Source organism: Scleropages formosus, chromosome 13 (genome assembly GCF_900964775.1).
Source record: "Scleropages formosus chromosome 13, fSclFor1.1, whole genome shotgun sequence".
Taxonomy (NCBI): Eukaryota; Metazoa; Chordata; class Actinopteri; order Osteoglossiformes; family Osteoglossidae; genus Scleropages; species Scleropages formosus.
The window spans coordinates 24,992,220-25,015,918 of NC_041818.1; the positions used below are offsets into that span (position 1 = coordinate 24,992,220).

Sequence of the window (23,699 nt, forward strand, 5' to 3'; positions counted from 1 at the left end):
GGGAATGGGGCCTGTGTGTGGTTGTGGGTGTTTTTCTGCTGACTCATGAGATGCACTACGGCCAAAGTCGCTGCGTGCAGATGGCTTCTGGGAGAGCGCCGTACGGGGGGGCGGGGCAGGCCGTGGGGAGGGGGGCACAAACATAAGAAAGTCAGAGATGATCATAACCATATGGAGGACTGAGGGGGGCTCAGCTTCCCAGAGAAATGAGAGACAGGGAGCGGTGCGGAAAACTGTCAGCAAGAGAGGGAGGAGGGATGGGAGTCGAACCCTGGGAAATGGGACAGAGCAGACGACGATGAGAGAGGAGAGTGTGTCTGGATGTCGGCCGCCTTGCAGAAAAAGCTCTGCAGACACGAGAGAGAAGACCTCTTCCTGCCTGTGATTCTGTGTGTGTGTGTGTGTGTGTGTGTGTGTGTGTGTGTGTGTGTGTGTGTGTGTGTGTGTGTGTGTGTGTGGTATGGGCGGCTTGCAGGGGCTCTGTGTTATTTTCCCCTCTCTCTTCCTCTTGTTGCCATCTGGCCCCAGCTTCCTCTGTCTGCCTTGAGGTTTCTCAGACAGTCGCCACCCCTGGCTTTACCGCCCCCCACCACCGGAGGCGCCCTAAACGGGTCTACACAGCTTGGACCCGTGAGCCCCGGGGGGGCGGGGGAGAGGCACGGCCATGGTTGCAGGCCGGAGGGGGGGGGGCGCCCGCCGTGGCGCTGAAACAGCCTCCAGGGGCCGCCGCTGAGGAATCTGTGACGGGCGGCCAGAGGCTCGTGGGGGCGTGGCCTTTGCCCTTATATGGAAGCACGACGGACGAAGCCTTTCGGTTTGAAAAGTTTGTGCTGTGTCTCGGTGCTCGGTTCCAGATGAGGCTCGTGGAGATGTGGAAGCAGCAGTGTGTTTTTCTTCTGCGGTCCTTTCGCTCCTGCTTCTTCTGCTCTGCCTGGTAGAGTGTGGATTCCTGCTCCGGGACAACAGGCTCTTTTGTTTCCACGGGTGGTGGGGGATCTACGGGCTCTGCCTCACCGCTGTCTTCATCACTCCATCGTTTCACCGCTCAGCGCCGCGGCTCACCGCCCTGCAGCCCGTCGTGGGACCGCAGGCCTCCCGGAGCGACGCTATCCTGCCCCTCACGCACCCTGCCTTCCCATCCTGCTCACCTGCGTGACGCCGCAGCCACCTGAGTGGGACCATTACCTGCTGTGTTTCTCCACGTTAGAAGGAAGCTCCGTTTAGGGACACAGTTCCCCAAACCTTGAAACCCGCTGCCCAGGGGGCTCCCCATCCGGACGACTCCACGTTGCTATGAGACGCCCTCCTCGGACAGGCTTCAGCATCCCACCCTGGGCTGGCCGTGTCACCCCGTCGCTGCAGACCGGCTCCCAGCACCCCTGACCGGGGCGGGCATCGCTATGGCGACAGCGGTGTGGTACCACCGCGACATCAGCCGAGTGCAGGCCGAGGACCTGCTGGCTCGTGCCGGGAGGGACGGCAGCTTCCTGGTGCGGGACAGCGAGTCGGTGCCGGGAGCCTACGCCCTGTGCCTGCTGTGAGTACGGCGACGAGCGCTTCGCTTTAGGGCACACCGCACGGGACAGCTCTCCTCGACACACCTCCTCCACATCCAGTCCACATCCAGGCGTGTCCAGATGTTTGAGCGCATCAGTCGAGCCCGAGCTTTTCGCGTTCCAGCGCAGGAAACCCCGCTCTGGGCCTCGCTCTCCGCGTTCCGTACCGTCAGCCAGCGCCGGATCTGCTGCTTTCCATCCTCGGGTTCGGTAGATGGATGTACCAGACGGTGTCCCCCCTCCCCCGACTCGGTCTGCTGTCTCCGCGGGCCCCTGACGCGGTTACGCGGACGGGGGTCACACGGGGGGTTGGGGAGGGTTGCGGTTTTGCAGACAGGGGAAGGAGAGCCGTCGCGGGGCCTCGCCGGTGGCCTTGCTGGCCGCGACCCGACATTCCTGAGAGCTGATCGCCGTGCGCCCCTCTATCCCCACATGCTTCCTGCCCCTACGCGGGCGGCTGATTCATCAGCACTGCCATTAAGCCTCACGCACACGCACAGACACACGAATTTGTTCAACACTGCAGAGCGGAGCTCACGTTTAACCTGGAAAACGTTCGTGATTTAAGTAAGTTTTAGTGAAGGTGCTGATCAGGACAGGATGATATTTTATTAAGCCCTGCAGGGAAATTTGCACCCAGCAGCGCAACACGACACACAACAAAGTGCAGTTATAGTGACCAAAATATGAAATAACGAGACAAAGTGACAAAACGAACATTTCCGAGTTGCAGTTATGCCAGAACAGTTGATCTGAGCGAAGCGGATAAGTGAGAGCTGCACAGCTTCTCCCTCATCATGTCTGATCTCACCTGCGTGGCCTTTTCGCACGGGAAGCCGAACTCACCCTCCCGCGTCGCGAAGGAACAGTCTCTAAAGTTCTCCAATGTTCTAGAAGAAGCAGATTCCTAAATCGGGGGACATGCAGGTAAGTGGGTCACAGTGGGGTACCGTGGTAAGATTTCCAAACTGTGTGGGGCTCATCGTAGAGGCTCATATAGCTCGTGGTAAACCAAGTGAAACCAACAGACCTGCCAATGTGCAGCCTTAACTATGTCACCGTGGTAAAAATACCTGCAGCACGTGGGGCTCCTGTGTCACTGTAAATTCTCACCCTTGTTTCTGGCAGAAAAGAGAGCCCTTCTAAGTACAATACAATGCAATCATTGTAATACAAGTGAGGTGCACCGGGTGGCGCAGTGGTTAGAGCCCTCGCCTAGTCGAAGGACCCAGGTTCGAATCCCACTCCCGCCGAAGTTCCCGATTGAGGTATTTACCCTAGATTGGTGCAGCGAAAGTTACCGTGCCATATCAATAGGTTAGTCGCTGTAAGCAGTTCAGGATATAAACCCATTGTTTTTGTTTTCTGAGAAAGGAATAAGATAAATTAATAAATAATGAACACTGATAATGATGCAACTCTTATGAAAGTATGTAAATTCATATCTCGGTCATATAAGCTCCGGAAGGGGACGTCTGCGTTACAGGATGTTTTACATGAATGAGCTCACGAGGGTTTCGCAGTGAGCTCTACTCGCACCCCGAACCCTGGGCCACACTCTCAGGTCAGGGGTTCCACCCTCAGGTCCTTTCCTTACGGCGTCTCGTTCGATCCCGCGACCTCAGGCTGAAACTCAGGGCCGTCGCTCGTCCGCGTTCAGTCCTACTACGGTATTTTTGTCTCGTCGCTTTTTGTTCTGTTCTTTTTCTGCAGTTTTACTGCTTTTTTCTCCTCCAAATTTAGTCATGGCAAATTACCTAATTATTATGTCTCCCTCCCAGAGCAGGAGACCGAGGCCAACATGGGAGGGATAAGTGCAGGCCCTTGGCTCGTGAACCTCGCAGTAATTTACCAGTGTACTGCCGCGAAGGCCCCTCGGCAAAATCCTACCTCTCCTGCTCGTGTCGCACAGCCATCGAGGGTCGGAATAAATAAACGTGCTGCTGTCATTTTGACTCATCAGAGCCTTTGTCCCGTGCACAGGTTCCAGCGACACGTTCACACGTACCGCATTCTTCCGGACATGGAGGGCCTGCTCGCGGTCCAGGTAAGCGCCACGCCAGAGTGCAACCGACAGAAGCTGAGCAGCAGGGGGTGCTGCGGTTAAGGAACAGGGCTCGCGTCCAAAGACGCAGCTTTCTGAGGTTCTCGGAGATGCCCTCGCAGGGACGGGTGACAAGTATACTGTGGTAAGTGACTGTAGTGTAGTAGTCAGTCTCTGCTGCTGAAACAAGCGATGCAGAGCTGTTACGTGACCAGAGACGGAAACGGGGGAGTAAACACGGTCCAGACACAGCTGGTAACCCTGAGAGCGAGAGGCAGTGACTACAGGGAGGGAGAACGGCGCAGATCGCACACACCTCTGTGCACAGAAACGCTGCGCTATTGGCCAAGACCAGCAGTTTGGTTGGAGGCAAATGTGTGCCGTTTGTGTGTGTGTGTGTGTGTGTGTGTGTTTGTGTGCCGCCGCAGACTTGTTTGTCACAGTGAGGGTGCCCTCATTTGCTTGTTTACGGGTTCAGTATGCTCATCTGGTTTGTGTCTCTGCTTGCTTGCGTGCGTGCGTGTGTGTGTGTGTGTTCCTGAACACAATGACTTCCAGCACTGGGCCCTTTAAGGGTTGCGACGCCTGGTCCTTGTTAACCAAACCGCGGTGAAAGAATAGCATCGCAATAACACACACATGGAAGGATGACCTGCGCAAAGCCACGGGGGGTCAGGAGCATGGGGACACAGCCCGGAAGCTGAGCACACACACTGCCCGTTCACAGGAGTCTGGCTGCGTTGCAGGGTGTGTGTGTGTGTGTGTGTGTGGGTCACGCTTGGGGGCAGTTAGGGACGATTGCTGGGAATCTGACCACTTGATGCGTATTGAATGCGAGGTTATTAACGTGATTATAAATGCACCTGCAGATGATTTTTTGTGTGTGTGAGAGAGAGAGAGAGAGAGAGAGAGAGAGAGAGAGAGATTTTTTTTGGAGAACTTTAGAGAAAGGATTTTATGCGAGCAGGAATGCACATTATGGTTAAGTGCTAGAAAATAATTTTATAGAATTTTATTTGGTGTTAAAGTATCATTTTTGTCTTTCTTGGGCAGTTTATATTTTGTTCTGCTCGTTCCGGCTCACTGTCACTGTTACTACACGTTTTGGTTCTGCTGGTCGTGCCGAGGCGACGCACATTAGAATGAGCTCCAAGTCCAGCGGCTACCGCCCCGCGCTTCGTTGCTGCTCGAACCCGGCACACCCCGCTGAGTTGCGGTGAAGTGTTCTCCCCTTTCTGTTCTCAACCTTCTGCGGAATGGGATCCGTTTCAGCCCCCGTGCGAAACCTCCGTCGCCCTTTTTTAGATCAGCTCGGTCCGAACAGACCGTCGAGATCCGCTGCGCCAGCTGGCAAAGCCGTGCAAAAACACACGCCAGCAAACCTCGGAGCACGTGGCTGCCATACTGGCTTGTTCCGGCGGCTGGAGGCTGCAGCGGGGGCCGTCTGGACAAGTCAAGAAGGAAAACAAAAGAAAAAAAACACAGCGGCCGCCAGTATGACTCAGACACGGCGATGGTGGGGTGCGGGTGCCTCGTGGGGCGTCCCTGACATCATCTCCTGCATAGATGACTGACTTCCAGGCTCTACAACACTGCAGTCATGGCACCCTCATGGCCTCATCATTATCGAGGCCTCCCAGGAACACAGCGACAAAGAAACCACAGTTTTCATCAACCCCCTCTCCCCCAGCTACACACACTTTAAGGCGCAGGCCGTTGAGTCATGGTGGGAAACTCTAGATGGCCAGGAAGTGATTCGTGTTAGGAGTGAACCTTCTTCACGGTGTTAAGATTACTGATAACGCGTTCAGCGGTGGGTACCACGTTTTCATTCCAGCCGCTCGCCAGACCACCTGCGCTTACCTACTTTACGTAAATTAATATGCAAATATTGCTGCATGGCTGACATGGGAAAGGATGCTGGCCCCCTGGTGGTCGGCAGTGGTAATTACATGCAGCTCCGTGCATCTCCCCCCAGTTGCAGAACTCCGCACAGAAACGGAAAGATGCCTGATTTGTTTTTGGAGAAAACACTCCTCCTGGTTCTTCTGAAACGGTCTTATTTTAAATCTGGTTACGTTAATTGGCTTTTGCTTAAAATGTTCTAGCGGATCCCTCTGTGTTTACTGGAATCTCCTCCCTCCAAATCGGCCGCTACCGAGGCTGTCTGATTACCATGGCGACTGTCCAGAATATCCGTCTTGTTCTGTCGGTGATCGTATTGTGGAAGTCTTGTTGTGGAAGTATTTTTAAAATTGTTCTTTGTTCCACTGCAGTTCTCTGAAAAAAAATGCTGATTTTATTAGAAATACTTAATTTAGCATGCTGTCCTATGCAGGAGGCCATGTAAATAGACCTTGGTGGGGTGTGGAGTGTGAGCGGGGTGTGCTGTGTATCCATGGGAACCCTTTTTTTTTTTTTTAAAAAAAATTGACTTTACGCACAGCACAGGGTCAAAAGAGTGTACAGATAGACAATAGGGAAGCATAGTGGCACAGCAAGTAGAGTTGCTGTCTTACAGCACCTGGGTGGGTTTGATCCCCACTCAGTCTGTGTGGAGTTGGCATGCGCTCCTTGTGTCTGCATGGGTTTCCTCTGGGTGCTCTGGTTTCCTCCCACACTCCAAAGACATGCTGCTCGGGTTCCCCCATAGTGTGTGTCACAGAGAGAGTGTGTTCCACTGACGTATGGATGAGTGACCCAGTGTAAGTAGTGTATCCAGCAGTGTAAGTCACTTTGGTGAATAAGGTGTGTGGGCTGATAACACTACATAGAGTTAGTTTGAAGTTGCTTTGGAGAAAAGCGTCAGATAAATAAATAAATGTAAATGTATCACAGGTAAAATCATGTAACACTTTCTAATAACTTCCAAGAAGGGTGTCTACATGTTCCAGAATTCATGAGAAATATCATCCAAATTAAATGTCAATTCTGCAAGTGGGAGACCCTCGGGACGTGACAAGAAGGCGCTGAGGGTGGCGTTGATGGCCCCGTGCCCCTTTATACACACAGTGCCGGACTCATGGAAATCAGTACGACAGCGGCAATAAAATCAAATGAGAAACAAAGAGAAAGATCATTTCCTGACTGCTGATCCCTTTAAACGGAGAGTTCAGCCTTTTCCACATCTGCCGCATTTACCGGGGTGTTTGTCTGCATTTCAAATCACTGTTCATGTTCATGATAAAGGGGCAGCTGGTAGAATAGTAGTTAGAGCTGCTTCCTTTGGACCCAAAGGTCACAGGTTCACAGTGTTGTTTGTGCAAGCTGCTGGTGCTAATTAACTCATTTAAACAGCAGGGTATTTTTTACCATGTCAGCTCAGGGTGAGTACCTTGGTCAAGGGTGCTACAGCAGGAACATGTAATTGAACCTGGTAGGAAACGTGTAACCGCTACGCCACCTGCTGACACGTAACTCCAGTTTATAAACTGTTGCTGAACTGAACTCCAGTATTTGTCTGCTCCTTTTACCGGTGCAGGGCGGTAAAAAAATGCTGCTTTGTCTCTCTTCTGATGTGGCCCAGGCCAAAAAAAGGAGACACTTGAGAACTGGGATTGGGAACAAATAGTTTTCTGTTTTTCTTACTGAAAATTTGAAATCTCTTTGTTTCGAAATTTAATGCTGAGACCCCAACCGCTGTAAACCTGACAGTAAACATGTAGGAGTTTTACTCCACTTTAGGTCCTTTTGGAAATGTGGCCTTTTAATGAAAAATGCAAACATAATTCAAAAGCTGCGTGACTGACTTAGAAACGGTCAGCTGTGCCGACATGAGTCGAGGTAGGTGTTTCAAGGAGCGCTGCTGTGAAAATGATGCGCCGCCCCTTTAAGGAAGGAGACTCAGAATAACTGCTAGGCAACGTGCATGTAAATGCAGGTAAACGTCCGGCTCCCCCATGCGATCCACCCGTGTCGCCGCTCATCTCATCCCACAGACCTCCCAGGGGGTGCAGGTGAACTGCTTCCGCACGCTGGCAGACCTTGTGGTGGGGTATCAGCAGCCCCACAAGGGCCTCGTGGCGCCGCTGCTGTACCCCGTGGGGCAGGAGAGCGAGCAGGCGGATGAGAGCTCAGGTGAGGGGGCGGGGCCACTGAGGGGCGGGGCTCAGCAGGACAGGACTCCAAAGTCTGCCAGACAATTAATTAGGCAGCATTTTGGGTGGGGCACCAGGTGGTGATTCATTTTCACTCCTCCTGACCTTGAGGTCCATATAACCCTTTCGACAGTTATAATGTAAAAGAAAGTAAATTAGAGCAAATGTGTCCCAGTCGTACCCAGGTCTTTTTCACACCTGAACGAGCATGAATGATGTTCGGGTTGAAACGCTGTCCAGCCATCGTCTGATCTTCGCGGGTCCAGGCCACAGTGTTACAGGTGGGTCAGGTGTCGGGTCACGTGTCTTATGACACCCTGCAGCAGACGGGGATGACGAGAAGCCGGGTTCGACGTGGAATCACAGCTCAGCCCTGCCCTCAGCCGGCGCCATTGCGACCGCAGGATCCACCGCCGCGTCCGGAGCCCACGTGCACTTCCTTCACCGCCTGCAGGAGTTCCCCACTCCCAGGTTGGCGAGCTAAATTCAGCACTATTGGCAGAGTCCGCACTGAGACACACACACACACACACGCACACGCACGCAGCCAAAATTCCTGGATTAAATGTCCCCCTGCAGCTTGGCGAGCGACATGGTGGTGCTGTTGAGCGATTACCTGCGCAGCGAGCTCCCCCAGGACATGGAGGACCTGTGCAAAGGAAGCACGGAACTGCGCAGCCTGCAGCGCACCTTGAGCATGGCCTGCGAGGGTCTGCGCAGGTACGTGGGGCCCCCCCCGCAGCGCCGCCGCTGACAACACTTCCTGTTGTTTTGACCAGCTGTTCCCGTCCTTCTTTGCACTTTCTGTATATAAAGCTGCTGATGATGCCCTTGGACCCAAAAGACCCAGGTTCGATTCCCACCTCCTGCTGTGGTACCCCTGAGCAAGGTTCTTAACCTGAACTCCTCCAGCAAAAAAAGAAAAAAATAGAAAAATCACCCAGCTGTAAACATGGGTAAATCCCTGCAAACAGCTTCACACTGTGAGGAGGAAAAGCACCAGCTGAATTAATAAATGCAGATGTATTAATAATTAATACACTGTGGCACAGCGAGTAGCGCTGTAGTCTCACAACGCCTGGGTGGTGCAAGAGGACGTGGGGTTTATCCTTGCTCGGTCCGTGTGGAGTTTACATGTTCTCCCTGTGCCTGCGTGGGTTGCCTCTGGATGCTCTGGTTTCCTCCCACAGTCCAAAGACATGCTGTTCAGGTTCACCGTGATGAATAAGGTGTGTAAGCTGATAACACTACATAGAGTTCGTTGGAAGTCGCTTTGGAGAAAAGCGTTTGCTAAATAAATGTAAATTATCTGATGTTTTTCTCAAGTTATTTACAGCGTGAGGTTTGGAAACTGAGCCACTTGTCGTCATTTAACCATTGATACTCTGGTATAAATCACCAGTGTACCCGTTCAGGGTAAATACCTTGACCAAGGGTACCACAGCAGAAACTTGGATTTGAATGTGGGCCCTTGGATTTCAAGGTGATGATAACCGCTACGCCACCTGCTGCCACATTGTGATTATGGGGTAAAAAGGTTCCCCTGACACAGGTAAACGTGGTTTTCCTGCTGGAGGAAGCTCTGAATTCTTTCTGTAATGCAGCGAGATAGACCTGACTCTGTCCAGCCTGGAGACCCTGGCCAAGGTGTTCGACCATCCTACCTGCCCCCTTGCCGGCTCCAGGGCGCAGGTAGGCGTCATGCCAGCTTCCCTGAGGTGCCGCATGTCTCCCTGTACTGTACCAGATTTACTCCACCAAAGAGCGCTCGGACTGAGGTTTTACACGGGTCGGGAGAGCAGGGTGCCACACGGTCCTGTGCAGCATGAGCAGGGGTCAGAGCGCCTCCCAGTGGCCACAGTCACGCCCACATTTGGGATGTTGAAGCACCTTCATGAAAATGAAACCAATAAACTTCAGATGAATGTATTCATTGATTGGTTATAGATTTGTGTCGAAATGCTAGGATAACATATGATAGAAATGCAGTAGAGATGGAATAGTAGAAATAGTATCGAAACTGTGTGTGCAGGCACTGTAGAGTTTGTCCTTTGACCCCACCTGCGCCCCCCCAACCCTGCCTGCAGTGGGTGCGGTGTGTGTATTGTGCCTCTCATGACCCCTCCCCCATCTCTCCAGAACACGGGGAAGGCGTCCGACTCGGGGCTCGATGGCCTGGTGTGTAAGATCTCAGCGCTGTGCAGCCTGCTGTCCACCCTGGAGAAGAGGGTACCTGCACCCCCCCCTTTACTGCCGCCGCAAACACCTCTGGGTCACATGATCAACCCCCATATGATTAATAAGAGTGTCTCCTGGCACCTACTCGGGAATTGACCAGTTACTAGGGTAATCTGGACCTTATCAGATGCTTTTGGGTCTGTGTTATATGAGGAATAAAAAGCATGAACCCTTTCTGCTCACCTCCTGTCTTGTGTAGTGTGTGTGGGTTGGTAAAACTCGGAGCATTTCATGGTCAAGCAGAGTAATTTTCTGCAAAGTGAGGAGTGCTGATCAGCCTCGGCTTTGATAGGAGACTTTTTCAGCATCTGTCGCTCACAGCCGTCTTACCTTTGCTCCACCTGTGCAGGTGCTGAAGGCGTTGCAGGAAGCTGTAGCCAATCACAATCTAGCGGCGCAGCCAGAGCCTCCCCCCGAACCCGCGCCAACGACCCGCAGCTGTGACAGACCCATACCTGTCCACACCTTTCAGGTGAGAAGGCGACGAGATACTCTGTGTCGTACAAGAAGTTTATATGAAATATTCCAAATGCGCCGGCTCCTCGTCCTACGAACGATCGAGTTATGAATTCTCAAAGATACAAACGTTCGGCGGTTTATTGATTTTAAATTTTTGTTGACTTATCTGTGTGATAAAGTCTCCCTTTGCGGAAGAGCTAAAGGGGGCGGTCTTTATTTTCCCAGCCAATAGATGGCAGTAAAGAGCAGCAGAGCGGATGCCTGAAGTGAACTCATTTCCACAGTGTGTTTACAGCTCTTTTACCGAAGTGCTGGCATCAGTATCCAGGCGACAGATGTTTATTCACCATTTTTATGAGGTGAACTTGTGAATAATTAGCAGGAAGCAGGTGCTTATGAGCAGTATGTTTCTACAGTTGGTTAGAGGCGCTGCCTTTGGACCCAAAGGTCACAGGTTTGAATCACATCTCCAGCAATAATACCCTTGAGAAAGGCACTTATCCAAAATTGCTCCGGTAAAACTACCTAGGTGTATAAACAAGTAAAAAGTTGTAGGTCGAGCAACACTGTAAGTTGATTTACTGAAACGTATCAGCTGAAAGAGGGGGGTGCGGTGGCGCAGTGGGTTGGACCGCAGTCCTGCTCTCTGGTGGGTCTGCGGTTCGAGTCCCGCTTGGGGTGCCTTGCGGCGGACTGGCGTCCCGTCCTGGGTGTGTCTCTTCCCCCTCCAGGCTTACGCCCTGAGTTGCCGGGTTAGGCTCCGGTTCCCCGTGACCCCGTATGGGACAAGCGGTTCTGAAAATGTGTGTGTGTGTGTGTGTGTGTGTGTGTGTGTGTGTGTGTGTGTGTGTGTATCAGCTGAAAGAAATGTCATTTTTTTTACGAAACTCAATGTCAATAAAGATTTTAATTTAAAAAAAAAAAAATCACACACAGATGTTTTTTCGTTTATAATGGCTATAGTACATCTGAGACCGGTAAAAATATTGGGGGACATCTGAATTATTTGTTATTTAATTATTTTTTATTGATTGTAATTTTGGAGTAAAGTTGACTTTGGAGTTACAAACAAAACGAGTTACAAACAAAACGAGTTACAAACAGACTTCCAGTCCTACTTGAGTTTGTAAGTCGAGGACCCGGTCTACGTCCACTGTCTCGCCCTGCTCTGTATTTGTGAGGTGTGTGTAGAGATGAGAAAATCCCTTTGTGTGCGCATCACCGTGTGTGACCGTGCGTGCAGGTCAAGGTGTCGCGGTACGGAAGACAGGTGCTCTCGGCGGATGTGGACGGCGGGGTGCTGCTGTTTGACAGGAAGTCGGGAGCCTTTGGCGTGGAGACTGTGTCGCAGGACAGGAGTGAGACTCTTACCTCCGTCTGGAGCGATTTTACCACTTGCGTCCCTGTCGAGTAACAGTGCTGCTGAAACATGGAGATCAGTGTCCGTGACTGTCTCTTTACGTGTGTGTGTGTGTGTGTATGTGTGTCTGAGGCAGTCCTGAAGCTGGTGAGGTTCCGGAACAATCCGGGGAAGCTGTGTATGGTGTTGGACAATCGGACCAACCCTCCAAGAGAGCTGCTGTTTGAGAGCATCAGGGTCAGTGTACGGTGGGATATGCGCACACACACACGGTCACACACACTCACACACACACACACAGTCACACTTACACACGCTGGCGAAAGCAGTGTGCAGCTCTGAGATGCACTCGAATGCAGGTGTGGAGTTTAACGGCTGCCACCTCCTCCTCCTCCTCGTCCTGTCCAGAAGTGTGAGGCGTTCTGCCACCTGCTGCAGCTGATGAGGACCAGACAGTCCCGGCAGGGGGAACCAGACCTCATCTCTGTGTTCGTGGGCACCTGGAACATGGGTGTGTGTCCCGTGTGTCCCTGTACCCCCCCGCCCCCAGCCCATAATCTATTACCGCGTCCTACATGAACTCGCCTGTGTGTTACCGCATCCCACCTGTACTCGCCTGTATTCCTGCAGGTAGCTCTCCTCCACCCCGGAGCCTGCAGTCCTGGTTGTTGTGTCGCGGCCTGGGCGTCGTCCCGGACGAGTCCACAGCGACGCTCCCGCACGACATCTATGCGTTCGGCACACAGGAGAACACGCAGGGCGACAGGGAGTGGGCGGAGCAGCTGAGGGCCGCGCTCCGAAGCGTCACTCACATCGACTTCAAACTGGTCAGCGCTGCCGCTCTCCCTCCAGTCTGTTGTGTGTGTGTGTGTGCGTGTGTGTGTGTGTGTGTGTGTGTGTGTGTGTGTGTGTGTGTGTGTGTGTGTACGTGCGTCGCGCTCAGCACATTTCCCCTGTCAACCATTACACAGTGACAGATCACCCGGAGTAAAACCGGTGTGTGTTTCAGTGTTTACACAGCCAGCGAAACATACCAGGCTGTGCTTGACTCTTCATTATTTACTGTAAGTTACTTCATAACGTTGGATCCATGTTCTCCAAAACTCGTTAACCCACGTAAGGCCATTAGAAATCCTCTAACTTGCACGATTTTCGGAATTTAAAAAAAAATGAAATTTTCAAAGTATTACTACTAACCGTTCTTAATATGATGACTTTGTCCAAGGGGTATCATCACCGTTAAGCCCATACAGTGAACTTCTTGGTGTGATGCACCCATTTAAACAGCTGGGTAATTTTTACTTTATCAGTACAGGGTAAGTACCTTGATCCAGGGTACAACACCTGGAGGTGGGATTCAAACCCGAGTCCCTCGGTTGCAAGTCGATGGCTCTAACCACTACGCCACCCTCCGAAAAAAGCCAGCAATGACTGCATCCTTCAGCGTTCTCAAGCAAAGCGTTGAGGACTAAGTGGAAGCTGAAGTGTGTGAGTGTTTCCTGCAGGTGGTGCTGCAGTCCCTGTGGAACATGCGGCTGGCGGTCTTCGTGAGACCGGAGCATGAGAAGCGCATTAGTCACATCAGCTCAGCCAGCGTGAAAACAGGCCTGGGGAACACGCTGGGTACGCGACCACCCCCCTACCGCCAGCACCCACAGTCCTACCACCAGTCACACACACACACACACACACACACACACACACACACTGGAAAGAAGAAAGTTCACAGCAACCCAGTGCCAGACTTTCATTTTCACAAAGGAAACTTGGGATTTTGCACTGACCCCTGTTAGGCTTGTGTCCCGTCTCCATGGTTACAGGAAACAAAGGGGCAGTCGGGGCATCGTTCCTCTTCAACGGCACTTCTCTGGGCTTCGTGAACTGTCATCTGACCTCTGGCACCGAGAAGGCCGCAAGGTGTGTGCGACACAGCGAGCTCCAGTGTGGGCTGCTAGGAGTTTCTACCACTCGGGTTATGACATGAGATGAGTCTGAGTCAATATTTATCTCTGTATTTTATGTGCATATATGGCACATAGGACTTTGTATGCATGTATTGTGCATGTGTTGGTCTGCTCTGTGTGTGCGTGTGCGTGTTAACCTCTCCTCAGCTGCTCATAACCAGCATTTTGGGCATCGTGTGAAACTCACTACAGTGCAGGCACTGATACTGCTGATCCGCGATTAATACATAATTAAGCCCTGGAGGTTCTGGGCGTGCAGATGTTTTAAGCTCGGCTCTGGGGTGATGAACGTTGTGATTGGAACCCTGCCTCTGCCCTGTTCCTCAGGAGGAACCAGAACTTCCAGGATATCCTTCGGCTGCTCTCCCTGGGCGACCGGCAGCTGAGCGCCTTTGACATCAGCCTGCGCTTCACCCATGTCTTCTGGTGTGGAGACCTCAACTACCGACTGGATCTGGATGTGCAGGTAAAGGGGGTCTCTGCACCTGTGTGGTCCTGTCTGTGTGTGTAAGCAGCAAGCATAATTTATTCCAGAATAACTGCTGGTAAATTTTAAAACAAACCCTTAATTACTTTTCATTTCATGTTTTGCAAAATTCTACCTTATTTTTCAAAAACAGAAAATCTCATTCAAAACCAAGAATTATTAGAGTGCCATCTAACAACAGTTCCGGTAATTTTTGCAATCCCTCTCTGCTGAGTATCATTTGCGATAAATGAATAGTAAATTACCTCATTTTAAATTGATAAGTAAGGCTTTCCAGCACCTTTTTGGGTGGCATGCTGGCACAGTGAGTAGAGCTGCTCTCTTTCTCAGCGCCTGGGTGGTGCTAGAGGATGTGGGTTCGATCCCTGCTCAGTCTGTGTGGAGTTTGCATGTTCTCCCTGTGTCTGTGTGGGTTTCCTCTGGGTGCTCTGGTTTCCTCCCACACTCCAAAGACATGCTGTTCAGGTTCATCCATAGTGTGTGAGTGACAGATGGATGGATGAGTGACCCAGTGTATCTAGCAGTGTAAGTTACCGTGGTGAATAAGGTGTGTGGGCTCATAACACTACATAGAGTTCATTGGGAGTCGCTTTGGACAAAAGCATCTACTAAATAAATATAAATGTTTTAGCACTTTCTTTAAGACCTTTTTGGTTTTAGGTTCTTATTATAGTTAATGACAGTTTTACCCCATGATAAAAGTCACAAGATCACAGGTTACAGGATTCATACTAAGTTATGTGAATTTTAGTGCAAAAAAATTACATGCGTTCCCATAATGGGAGCACCCTGCGTGTGGAGCCGTCTCCCTGCGCGGGACCCATTGAACCTTTAACCGCTCAAACCCACTGTCTCCCCCTGCAGGACATCCTGAAGCACATTCTCAAGCGGGAATTTGAAGCGCTGATGTGTGCTGACCAGCTGACCCGTGAGCGACACAAGCGGAAGGTCTTCCTTCACTTCAGTAAGCTGAGTTCCGCACCTCCTCGTACCGCGGTGCGGGCCGCTGTAGGCATTCGGCAGAGACGCACATGCAGGCACGCTCTGGCCGTTCCCTTTTCAGCTCCTTATCAGGCGCTTCATTCAGAGTAACTCACATTTTTTGCACTTTGGACACTTGGGTGGCTGGAAATATTTGCAGAAGGAATTCAGTCTGTGGGTCTTGCTAAAGTCAGCAAATGACAACTTGGGACAAGTCCAGTTCCTTAACCGTTTCGATACCTGCAACCCATAGCAGTCATGCTGCTTCGGGAGTGTTTGATGTCAGGCTGAAAGCCGTCTTTATTGCCTCTTGAATTCTCCACTCCCATCACCTGGTCTCTCTCCCGAACTGCGCCCTGGCATTCTCGGCCACTCCCATGTCCTGGTCGCTCTCGACAACCAACCCTGGCTTGTTCTCTACAGATGAGGAGAAGATCCTGTTCCCTCCCACTTACCGGTATGAGCGGGGTTCCAGGGAATGCTACCTGTGGCAGAAGTACAAGACCTCAGGGGTAAGCCTTGGGGGTCATTGAGTTTGATCCTTTAGAGTTGTTGGGAAAAACCACATGGGGCCTTTAGGAGTGTGTTCTTGCTGGCCACTGCCTGAACCCAGCCTGGTCAGAAGCTGAACTGGGTGAACTGGTTACCCACCAGCAGCCCTGTTTAAATGGCACGATGCTAACAAACTGGTTCAGAACCCCTCCCCCCACACCCGGCATCCATCCTCCACTTAGCACTAAAATGAGCCTTGTGGTCTGACATCTATTTTTATGTGTAACTCTGTCTTTATACTTGGGATCAGTAGGGTTCGAGGGTTTAGAGGGCAGCTGTCATTGCTTCTAAAAATACAGAGGAAAACACTGCTGCACAATGAAAGCCAACGTGTGTGAATTTTCCTCCTGTGACCTTTGGGCTTCGAGTCTCATGATGAATAAAATTTGAGATGATATATAGAAAATCTGCTCCCCATTATTTCTGCATTAATTTCTGTGTTTAAGGGATAAGGAACATATTGAAGTTCTAAGGTGTCTACAGACATGGCCAGCGATACAGGTGGAGAAGAGAATCAGGCAACATTTCAATGAGCAGATATTACAGCTCTTTCGCAACTAAGCTTTTTCAAGCCTGGCTCCCCATCCCTGGTGCAACCTGCAGTCGCCCCACACTTTCCCAGCGAAAACCATCCCTGTGTCTGTAGGTACGCATCAACGTCCCATCGTGGTGCGACCGTGTGCTGTGGAAATCCTACCCTGAGACTCACATCGCCTGTACCGCCTACGGTAGGTAGAGCATGAGGGGCTGTTCCTTACGGGTCAGAGGTTAAAGGTCATGGATTAGATAGTCCCCCCCCCCGCTGACTCACCCAACCACACAGGAAACGCGAACTTGGGATATGTCATGTTTGGAAGCACGTCCGAACCCTCTGTGGTGCAGCTAAATAAGGGGCCTGTAGGCAAGACTTCAGTGCTTCATTGTCAAGAGTCAGCAGTCCTTCCAGGGTTCAGATTCCGAACTCCTACGTTCCGGTCTGGTCTTCAGGAAATCTTTGTTTTCCTGTCCTCTTCCAGTCATTTCCTTCTGGCTCTTTTCCTTGAGAAAGACAATTTTGTGCCTTAGCCGAAAATTTTTGCCTGTGCAGCTTACACAGCTGGAAACTGTCACCTTTTACCCCGTTATACACTGAGACGTTTACCTTGGCAAGGCAGGTTGAAAACTTTAATTGACAGCACCATCAAATATTGTCTTTATGACCAAAGAGTGTTAATTACTCCAAATTACATAAGAAGGAGGAAGTGTTACGTCGGGGACGTCCTTGTTTCTGCTGTACGGCTGTGGTGTCGCAATGACAAAATGTGTCTCGACCATGCGGATCGGCGTAATGACTGTGATTACTGAGCGCAAGTGTCTCTGACGGCATCTTCATTTTCTTAGGCTGCACTGATGACATCACAACCAGTGACCATTCTCCCGTCTTCGCCACGTTCCAGGTTGGAGTGGCCTCACCGTTCCTCTCGAAAACAGGTGAGGTCAACAGCTTACCTGTGTTTAGCACCTAACCAGCCCCAAGAGGTCCGGTCTCACCGTGATGCGGATTGTTCATTGTATTTTTGAACAAATTAGTCACTCGGAACCTACTGACAAAAAAAGAAACTGATTGAAAAGAAACATGGGCTGTACACATTCAGAGCTAACAATAAATGAAAAGAACAAAACGCAGGTGTCACAAACACACATTGACATGATGCTCTTGGGCACCAAAAGGAATCCATTAAAGGCTTAAAATGGCCAAAGAAAAATGTGTAATAACGTGCCGCAGATTGCATAATGTTTGTCTTTACAGTCTCCGTTAGCTTTGCCAAATGGGCAAAATGTTCATTGCACAATAGACTGAGGGAGGAAGCCAGCAAGTCCATTAGCAGACGACACTTCTCTTTGGGCAACTGTCTATTCTTATTCTGGAGCAGAAGTGAGTCTTTAGCGCTGAAACTGAAACTCCCATCTCCATCGGCCGTGATAAACTTTGCCGTCAGACAGCTGCTAGATGAAGTGACGATCTGGGCCCTCCAGCAGGCCTTTCTCCAAGCTCTGACTGCCTTGTGCCATACAGTCCCTTGATGCTTCTTCTAAGAACTCAGTAGATGCTCACTGAACCTATGTAAGTGCTCTTGTCAGCAGGTTGTGCGGCTGATGAGATGTTACGGTTCCCAGTGAGAAGTTGCTCATCTCTGCTGAGACTCATCAGTGTATCTTGTTGAAGGCTAGCGCTAGGGTTTTTGGTGTCCCCAGACAAGAATCATTCCATCAACCCTTAGACTTCTATCTCTAAATTAATAAAGGCATCTACTTTAGATTTTAGATACATCCAGATCATGAAGAAGACATGAGATGGCGATGCATCGTACAATGTCTACATGATATATAAGGCGGCAGATGTTCAATTTTCTGACTTTTTAAGTGTTTGTTTAATACTAAAAGACTTTTTTTTTTTTTTTTTTGTTTGAAGGATTACAATTTATTTTTCGAGTTCACTAGCAAAATTTGGTGCTCTCAAATTTCAGCAACCCCTAGGTAATTGCTGAAGTTTGACTAATTATAAAACCGGCCCTGATCTTTCAGCACCCTACGGGAAATTGCACAATGTGTGTGTTTTTTCTCTTTGATGGACACAGATGCCGGTTCAGGTGTAGAAAGGGCCTGGATAGAACTGGAGAGCATTGAGGTCATTCTGAAGACGGCCAGCAAAGCCAAGTTCTTCATCGAGTTTCACTCCTACTGTCTTGAAGGTGCTGCCCATTGATCTGATTTACTCCTGAGTTTACTGAGCTTCAGTAAACTGAATGATGACATTCGTGAGCATTATCTCTAAAAGTATACTGGATATGAAGCTTTGAGTGAATAAACCAGCACTGGATATTTTTCTACAGAATTTCGGCGTTCTGGTGACAATGATTCGCAGAGCTGCGAGGTGCCAGGCTTTCTCAAACTGGGCTGGTCTCCAAGGCAACTGCCGAAAGTAATTGCTTAGATCATAGGTGTATCATACAGTAAGCTTTGATTTCTATGCTGTTAATGAGCTAGGTATTTTTTTAACCTCTAAATGCTTTTTGAACTCTGAATACCTTTGAGTTTTACCATGTTTTCATATCCTGTCTCCCTCTTCTTGTCTCCACCAGCTCATTCCTATTGTGTCGGACAAGGAATATCTTCAGGACCAGCACCTCCTGTTATCTGTCAAGTCATGCGATAGCTTCGAGTCATATGGTTGGCTTTTTTCGACCCATTTCTGCTGCCTGAGTACTGAACCAAACCATGCTGTCAAATCTTTTTTCATTAACTTTCTTTTCCATTCTGACCTCATTTGCCTTGTATTGTGAGACAAGTTAGCCAGAGAAATGCTTGGTGTTCTGTGTAGGAGAGTGCAGTGTGGCCCTCCGGAGCCTTATAGGCAGCACAGTGGAGGTGTTTGAGACATTCTTGACCCACCGTGGTGAGGAGATGGGCTCCATCCGTGGGCGGGTCATGGTCCACGTGCCCAAGGACCGGCGTCAGACCCGGGAGAGAACTTATGGTGGGTACAGCCTTCCATGATGTTTGGCCTTATGCCTGTCTCGCGTGGCTTCCTGTTTCAGTGCCTGTTTTCTAAACCGCAAGCAGATGCATCCTTAGCTATATCCAGGTCAAAAGTTTATCACAGAGGCACTTGATTAGGCACCATTTTGGAGCCCTCAGAAAATGCTAGACTGGCAATGACTGCCACCATTGAGACTGCCATGTGCCTCCAACAGAGTGGTTCTGCTTCGAGAATGACGAGAACAGCTTTGCAAGAAGCAGCTTTTTTTCACCAACAACCTGTGCCCCCATTGCAAGGTGAGAATTCCACCAGCGCTTTTAAAATGTCATTCTGATTGCAAAATATACTGATGTGACAGTAAGAGAAGCTTGTCTGGCATTGACACTGCTCACCTATACTGGTATTTTGAACATTTCAGTTCCAGGAATAGTTTGTAAAATTATTACTCTTTAAAACGATGGTGAAACTATTTGGATTATATGAGTCACAAGTGATACCTTTTGGGCTGAACAACAGTACACATACAATAGTTCTTTTCAGGGTGGTTAATTGTAGTAATGGGATGGCCAATCTAGACAGAGAACATTACATATAGCACCTAATTTATACCTGGAAGACCATGAAATATTGTGAAATACTTAGCAGTTCGATTTAAAGTAAGCACGTTACCCACATAGATAAAAAACATAACTTGCAGTGCTTGTTCTCAATCCCGCTCGTACTAAAGTGGAAAAAAATTATTTGAAATCATGTGAAAGAGCAGAAAAAATCCTTTAAAAATTACATGCAGATGTATTGATGTTACGGTGGTTTATCTGGCACTGGTTGTGATGGCACTGGGGTAAAAGGGATTGTTCTATGTGCTTCTCCCACTTAAGGACTCCAGGAGCTCCACCTGCAGGAGTGCCACCCACAACAACCCCTCGTGCATCGGTTTCCTCCACACCAACCCCAAGTAGCTACACCAACCCTGCATACTTCATGTTTGAAGGAGTGCCTGTTCAGCACAGGGTACTGGAGGACCTGCCCACAAGCCGGGACCCTCGGGTAGTCTGGGCCAGGGACTCTGTACTGCAGCTACCCAAGGTATGCAGAGGTCGCAGTTGTGACGGGAAGCCTACACGTAGGTCTGACTTCACTGAAATTGAGATCCCAGGGTGCCTTCCGCACTGCCGAACTCCTGAGGAAAATCTGCTCCAGTCCAGTTCCTCCTACCAGCTTTTTCCAGCTAAGGAAGGTGGCTTGATAAGTGCCTCTCCAAGACTGTCCCCAAACAGTGCCCCTCGTTCTGCAGAGCAATCGCTGTACAAGAACAATGGTGCAACCGAGCCTCGCCAACATTCCTCAGATCAGAGAAACATATACATGAACCATTCAGCTCTGGCAAGGGAAATGCCTAAGCCTTACAGGGACCCGCTCCACCGAGACCGGCTCCGGCCATCCCTGGATCACCCATCGTCAGCACGCAAGAGCCCAGCTCTTTACCCCTATGCATCCACTAGAGTGCCCCGCAGCAAAGCTGCTGTTCCCTGGATGATCGAGACCCAAACGGGGCCCCCAGGAGATAACTCCTTGACAGCTTTACAAATTGCCAAATCACTCAGTGAAGTGGACTTTCTGCCTGTAGACCACAAGACCTCTGTCCCCAACAGGACAATCCAGCAGAAGAATCTTGGGTACGAGCTGGCAATTGCTACAGAAAGGGGATGCTGCTGGGAGAAAGAGGTTGGTTGATGGAGCTGAGAAACAAGCTGTGACATACTGTGATTTTTGTTGTAACAGTTCCAGAGCACATTTACTACAAGGCACATTAAATTAGTTTGTGGCCCAATTTATTTAGTTATTTTATTTCATTTACTCGGGGGATGCGGTGGCGCAGTGGGTTGGACCGCAGTCCTGCTGTCCAGTGGGTCTGGGGTTCGAGTCCCGCTTGGGGTGCCTTGCGACGGACTGGCGTCCCGTCCTGGGTGTGTCCCCTTCCCCCTCCGGCCTTACGCCCTGTGTTGCCGGGTAGGCTCCGGTTTCCCGTGACCCCGTGAGGGACAAGCGGTTCTGAAAATGTGTGTGTGTGTGTGTATTTCATTTACTCTTGCATTGCTGATATATCTGCAGCCTTTGGTATTACATGGGGCTCCAGAGACGGTGCAGGAACTCCTGAGCACCCTTGGGCTTCAGCGCTACACCTTGGGACTCAGCCTAAATGGCTGGGATGACCTAGATTACTTCAGGTGAGAGGATACTTGGAGCTTCTTTAACACTGTGCAAAACTCATAAAACAAGGATGTTATTAGTCCTTTTACCGTTTAACAAGAATTTTGTTTGTTATCATTCCTGCTCATTTATCACTCTGTGAAGTGTGGAGGGGGGAAGTGCTTGACCATTATTTCTTTTCATAATAACAGTTACTTCTAGTATTATACAACAGTTGTGTGGGAAGTTGTGCTAGAAAATTGCATAATAAATTTTTACATTTTTTTTAATTGGGGCAAGACAGGGTTACAGGAAAAGCATCCAAAAAGCATCCAAAGTTAGCCTCCTCAAAAAAATAATTGTACACCCTAAATTGAAACAGAATATAGGACATAACATATAACAAAACATACTGCAATGGGCATTGCTTCTAATGGTATATAATGTAGCTTCATGAGGCCCTGTTGCACATACGACATTTATTTCATTCCATTCTAAAACAGTTTTATCACATCTAAGTATTGCCATATCTCATTTCTCTATTGTAGAGTAACAGCCTTTCTTTTACTACTGTCATCCCTGCTTGGGTCACTATCTTTTTAATGACATGAAACCAACACACACACACATATTTTCTAAAACCACTTGTCCCATGCGGGGGTCGTGGGGAGCCGGAGTCTAACCCGGCAACACAGGGCGTAAGGCCGGAGGGGGAGGGGACGCACCCAGGATGGGACGCCAGTCCGTCACAAGGCACCCCAAGCGGGACTCGAACCCCAGATCCACTGGAGAGCAGGACCAGGTTAAACCTACTGCACCACTGCACCCCCTGCCATGAAACACATAATAGACAAAATGTGCAAATAGCTCTTTCAGATTCATTGTATTACATCCTTGTGTTGTAAAAACCAGCATAATACCAGAAGTAACCATATGAATTATTCTTTTTTTATTTTAAAATGCGGTTATTTCCATATATTCTTTGGAATACATTATTGTTTTTGCATTAGGATATAGTGGGAAACACTTTTTATTTAGGGCCCTTTTACCTAAGGGCCTGTTTCTGGGGAACAAATTAAAGGTGTTAAGCAAGGCAAGCCCTTATTTCTGCACAAAAATATCTAATATTACCTTTTTGACTTAAAACGGCTATTTCCTACAACCTTTTGATGACCAGGTCATTTCTTTTTCATTTAGCCATTTTGCTGCTAGTTTTGCTAACAGAAACATAAATTTGGGTGCAGAAAATGAGCTCAGAAGCCAGCAGCACGATTTCCAGTCTGACTGTACATGTGGCAACTGCGTGATTTCTGGTTTGAGTCGGACTCTCCTCTGTCCCACAGCGGCATCACAGAGGAGGACCTGCGGGCTGCCGGAGTGACCAACCCCGCACATCGCAGAAGGATCTTAGAGAATCTGCCCAGGATCTGGGACTGAGCACCAGGCCGAAAGCAAACGCAGACTCATCCGAAAAGGCCCAGTGGGTCCAACTGAAGCGAGGAGCAGAAAACCAGGGAGTCTTGTACAGAACTCCTCGTACCGAGGTTCGGTTCAGCGCAGCCTGCGGGGGCCATCAGACATAGACCAGCAGACTCGGACTGTCCTCGATTCCATTTCTGCCCATCTCTGATCATTTCCTTTAAAGCAGGCATGAACTGCTGTGTCAAGCCTGACTGATAAAGCTGGGGCTTCTGGTAAAGAGGAACTTCTGTCTTCTCTTTATTCCAAAACCATTTTGATTGAAAAACATCCGTCGCACGGCCCTTTAGTTATGAAATGACATTCTTCCCATTGCACTCTGTCTTCCTATCTATAAATCCTTGCAAAACTCTTCAGCGCAAACCCATCCCAGCTAACCAGCATCCCTGTGCGCTTGTGGTCGGGTACTGTTTACCAAGGAACTGGTTCAGTCCTTATTGTGACACAGCATTTGGCAAACACTGTGGCATCGTCATGACGGTTTATTCGTGTAAAATACGTCTTGTGCTTTTCGGAGATAAATTATGAAATTGCATTCTGGGCTTCTGTTCCTTCCACCTTCAGGAGATCGTTTCATATTTGCTTAAGCCTGAAGGTGGAATTTGCTGCAAATTAACACGCACCACGGTTTCCGTATCTCTCTCGTTCAGTCTTGACAGCTAAAGTCATAAACTTCCTGAAGAGCCATAAAAAATGGGATTTGTTACCATTATTCAGTGTAAATGTTAGCTGCTACACAAGCTATTTCCCCAGTGTCAGGTTACCTAGTGTC

The 23,699-nt window shown here is 49.6% G+C and overlaps 1 protein-coding gene across 4 annotated transcripts; it reads left to right on the forward strand.

The window, feature by feature from the left end:
• The first annotated feature begins 814 nt into the window (after nt 1-814).
• Nucleotides 815-23,461, forward strand: inppl1b (inositol polyphosphate phosphatase-like 1b). Of its 4 annotated transcripts, none has more exons than XM_018733802.2 (27): nt 815-1,537; nt 3,540-3,603; nt 7,539-7,677; nt 8,021-8,168; nt 8,277-8,417; nt 9,302-9,389; nt 9,837-9,926; nt 10,285-10,407; nt 11,638-11,752; nt 11,891-11,991; nt 12,163-12,265; nt 12,385-12,581; nt 13,260-13,377; nt 13,575-13,671; nt 14,046-14,184; nt 15,070-15,169; nt 15,610-15,698; nt 16,385-16,466; nt 17,119-17,208; nt 18,357-18,470; nt 18,612-18,700; nt 18,861-18,981; nt 19,100-19,255; nt 19,473-19,554; nt 20,137-20,983; nt 21,371-21,486; nt 22,792-23,461. In XM_018733802.2, exons 1-27 carry the CDS (start codon nt 1,401-1,403, stop codon nt 22,883-22,885), a joined length of 3,780 nt encoding a protein of 1,259 aa, XP_018589318.2. In that variant the 5' UTR covers nt 815-1,400; the 3' UTR covers nt 22,886-23,461. The 4 variants fall into 4 exon arrangements, with proteins under 4 accessions (XP_018589318.2, XP_018589320.2, XP_018589319.2 ...); XM_018733804.2 differs by having other exon boundaries at nt 18,861-18,948; XM_018733803.2 differs by having other exon boundaries at nt 8,024-8,168.
• The last annotated feature ends 238 nt before the right edge of the window (nt 23,462-23,699 follow it).

What these genes read in the sequence shown, in the direction of transcription:
- inppl1b (XM_018733802.2), top strand. Translation starts at nt 1,401, where the DNA reads ATGGCGACAGCGGTGTGGTACCACCGCGACATCAGCCGAGTGCAGGCC. An exon ending in TACCTGTCCACACCTTTCAG is followed by an intron (nt 10,408 to 11,637) that starts GTGAGAAGGCGA and finishes CCGTGCGTGCAG; the next exon opens with GTCAAGGTGTCGCGGTACGG. An exon ending in CTCACATCGACTTCAAACTG is followed by an intron (nt 12,582 to 13,259) that starts GTCAGCGCTGCC and finishes TGTTTCCTGCAG; the next exon opens with GTGGTGCTGCAGTCCCTGTG.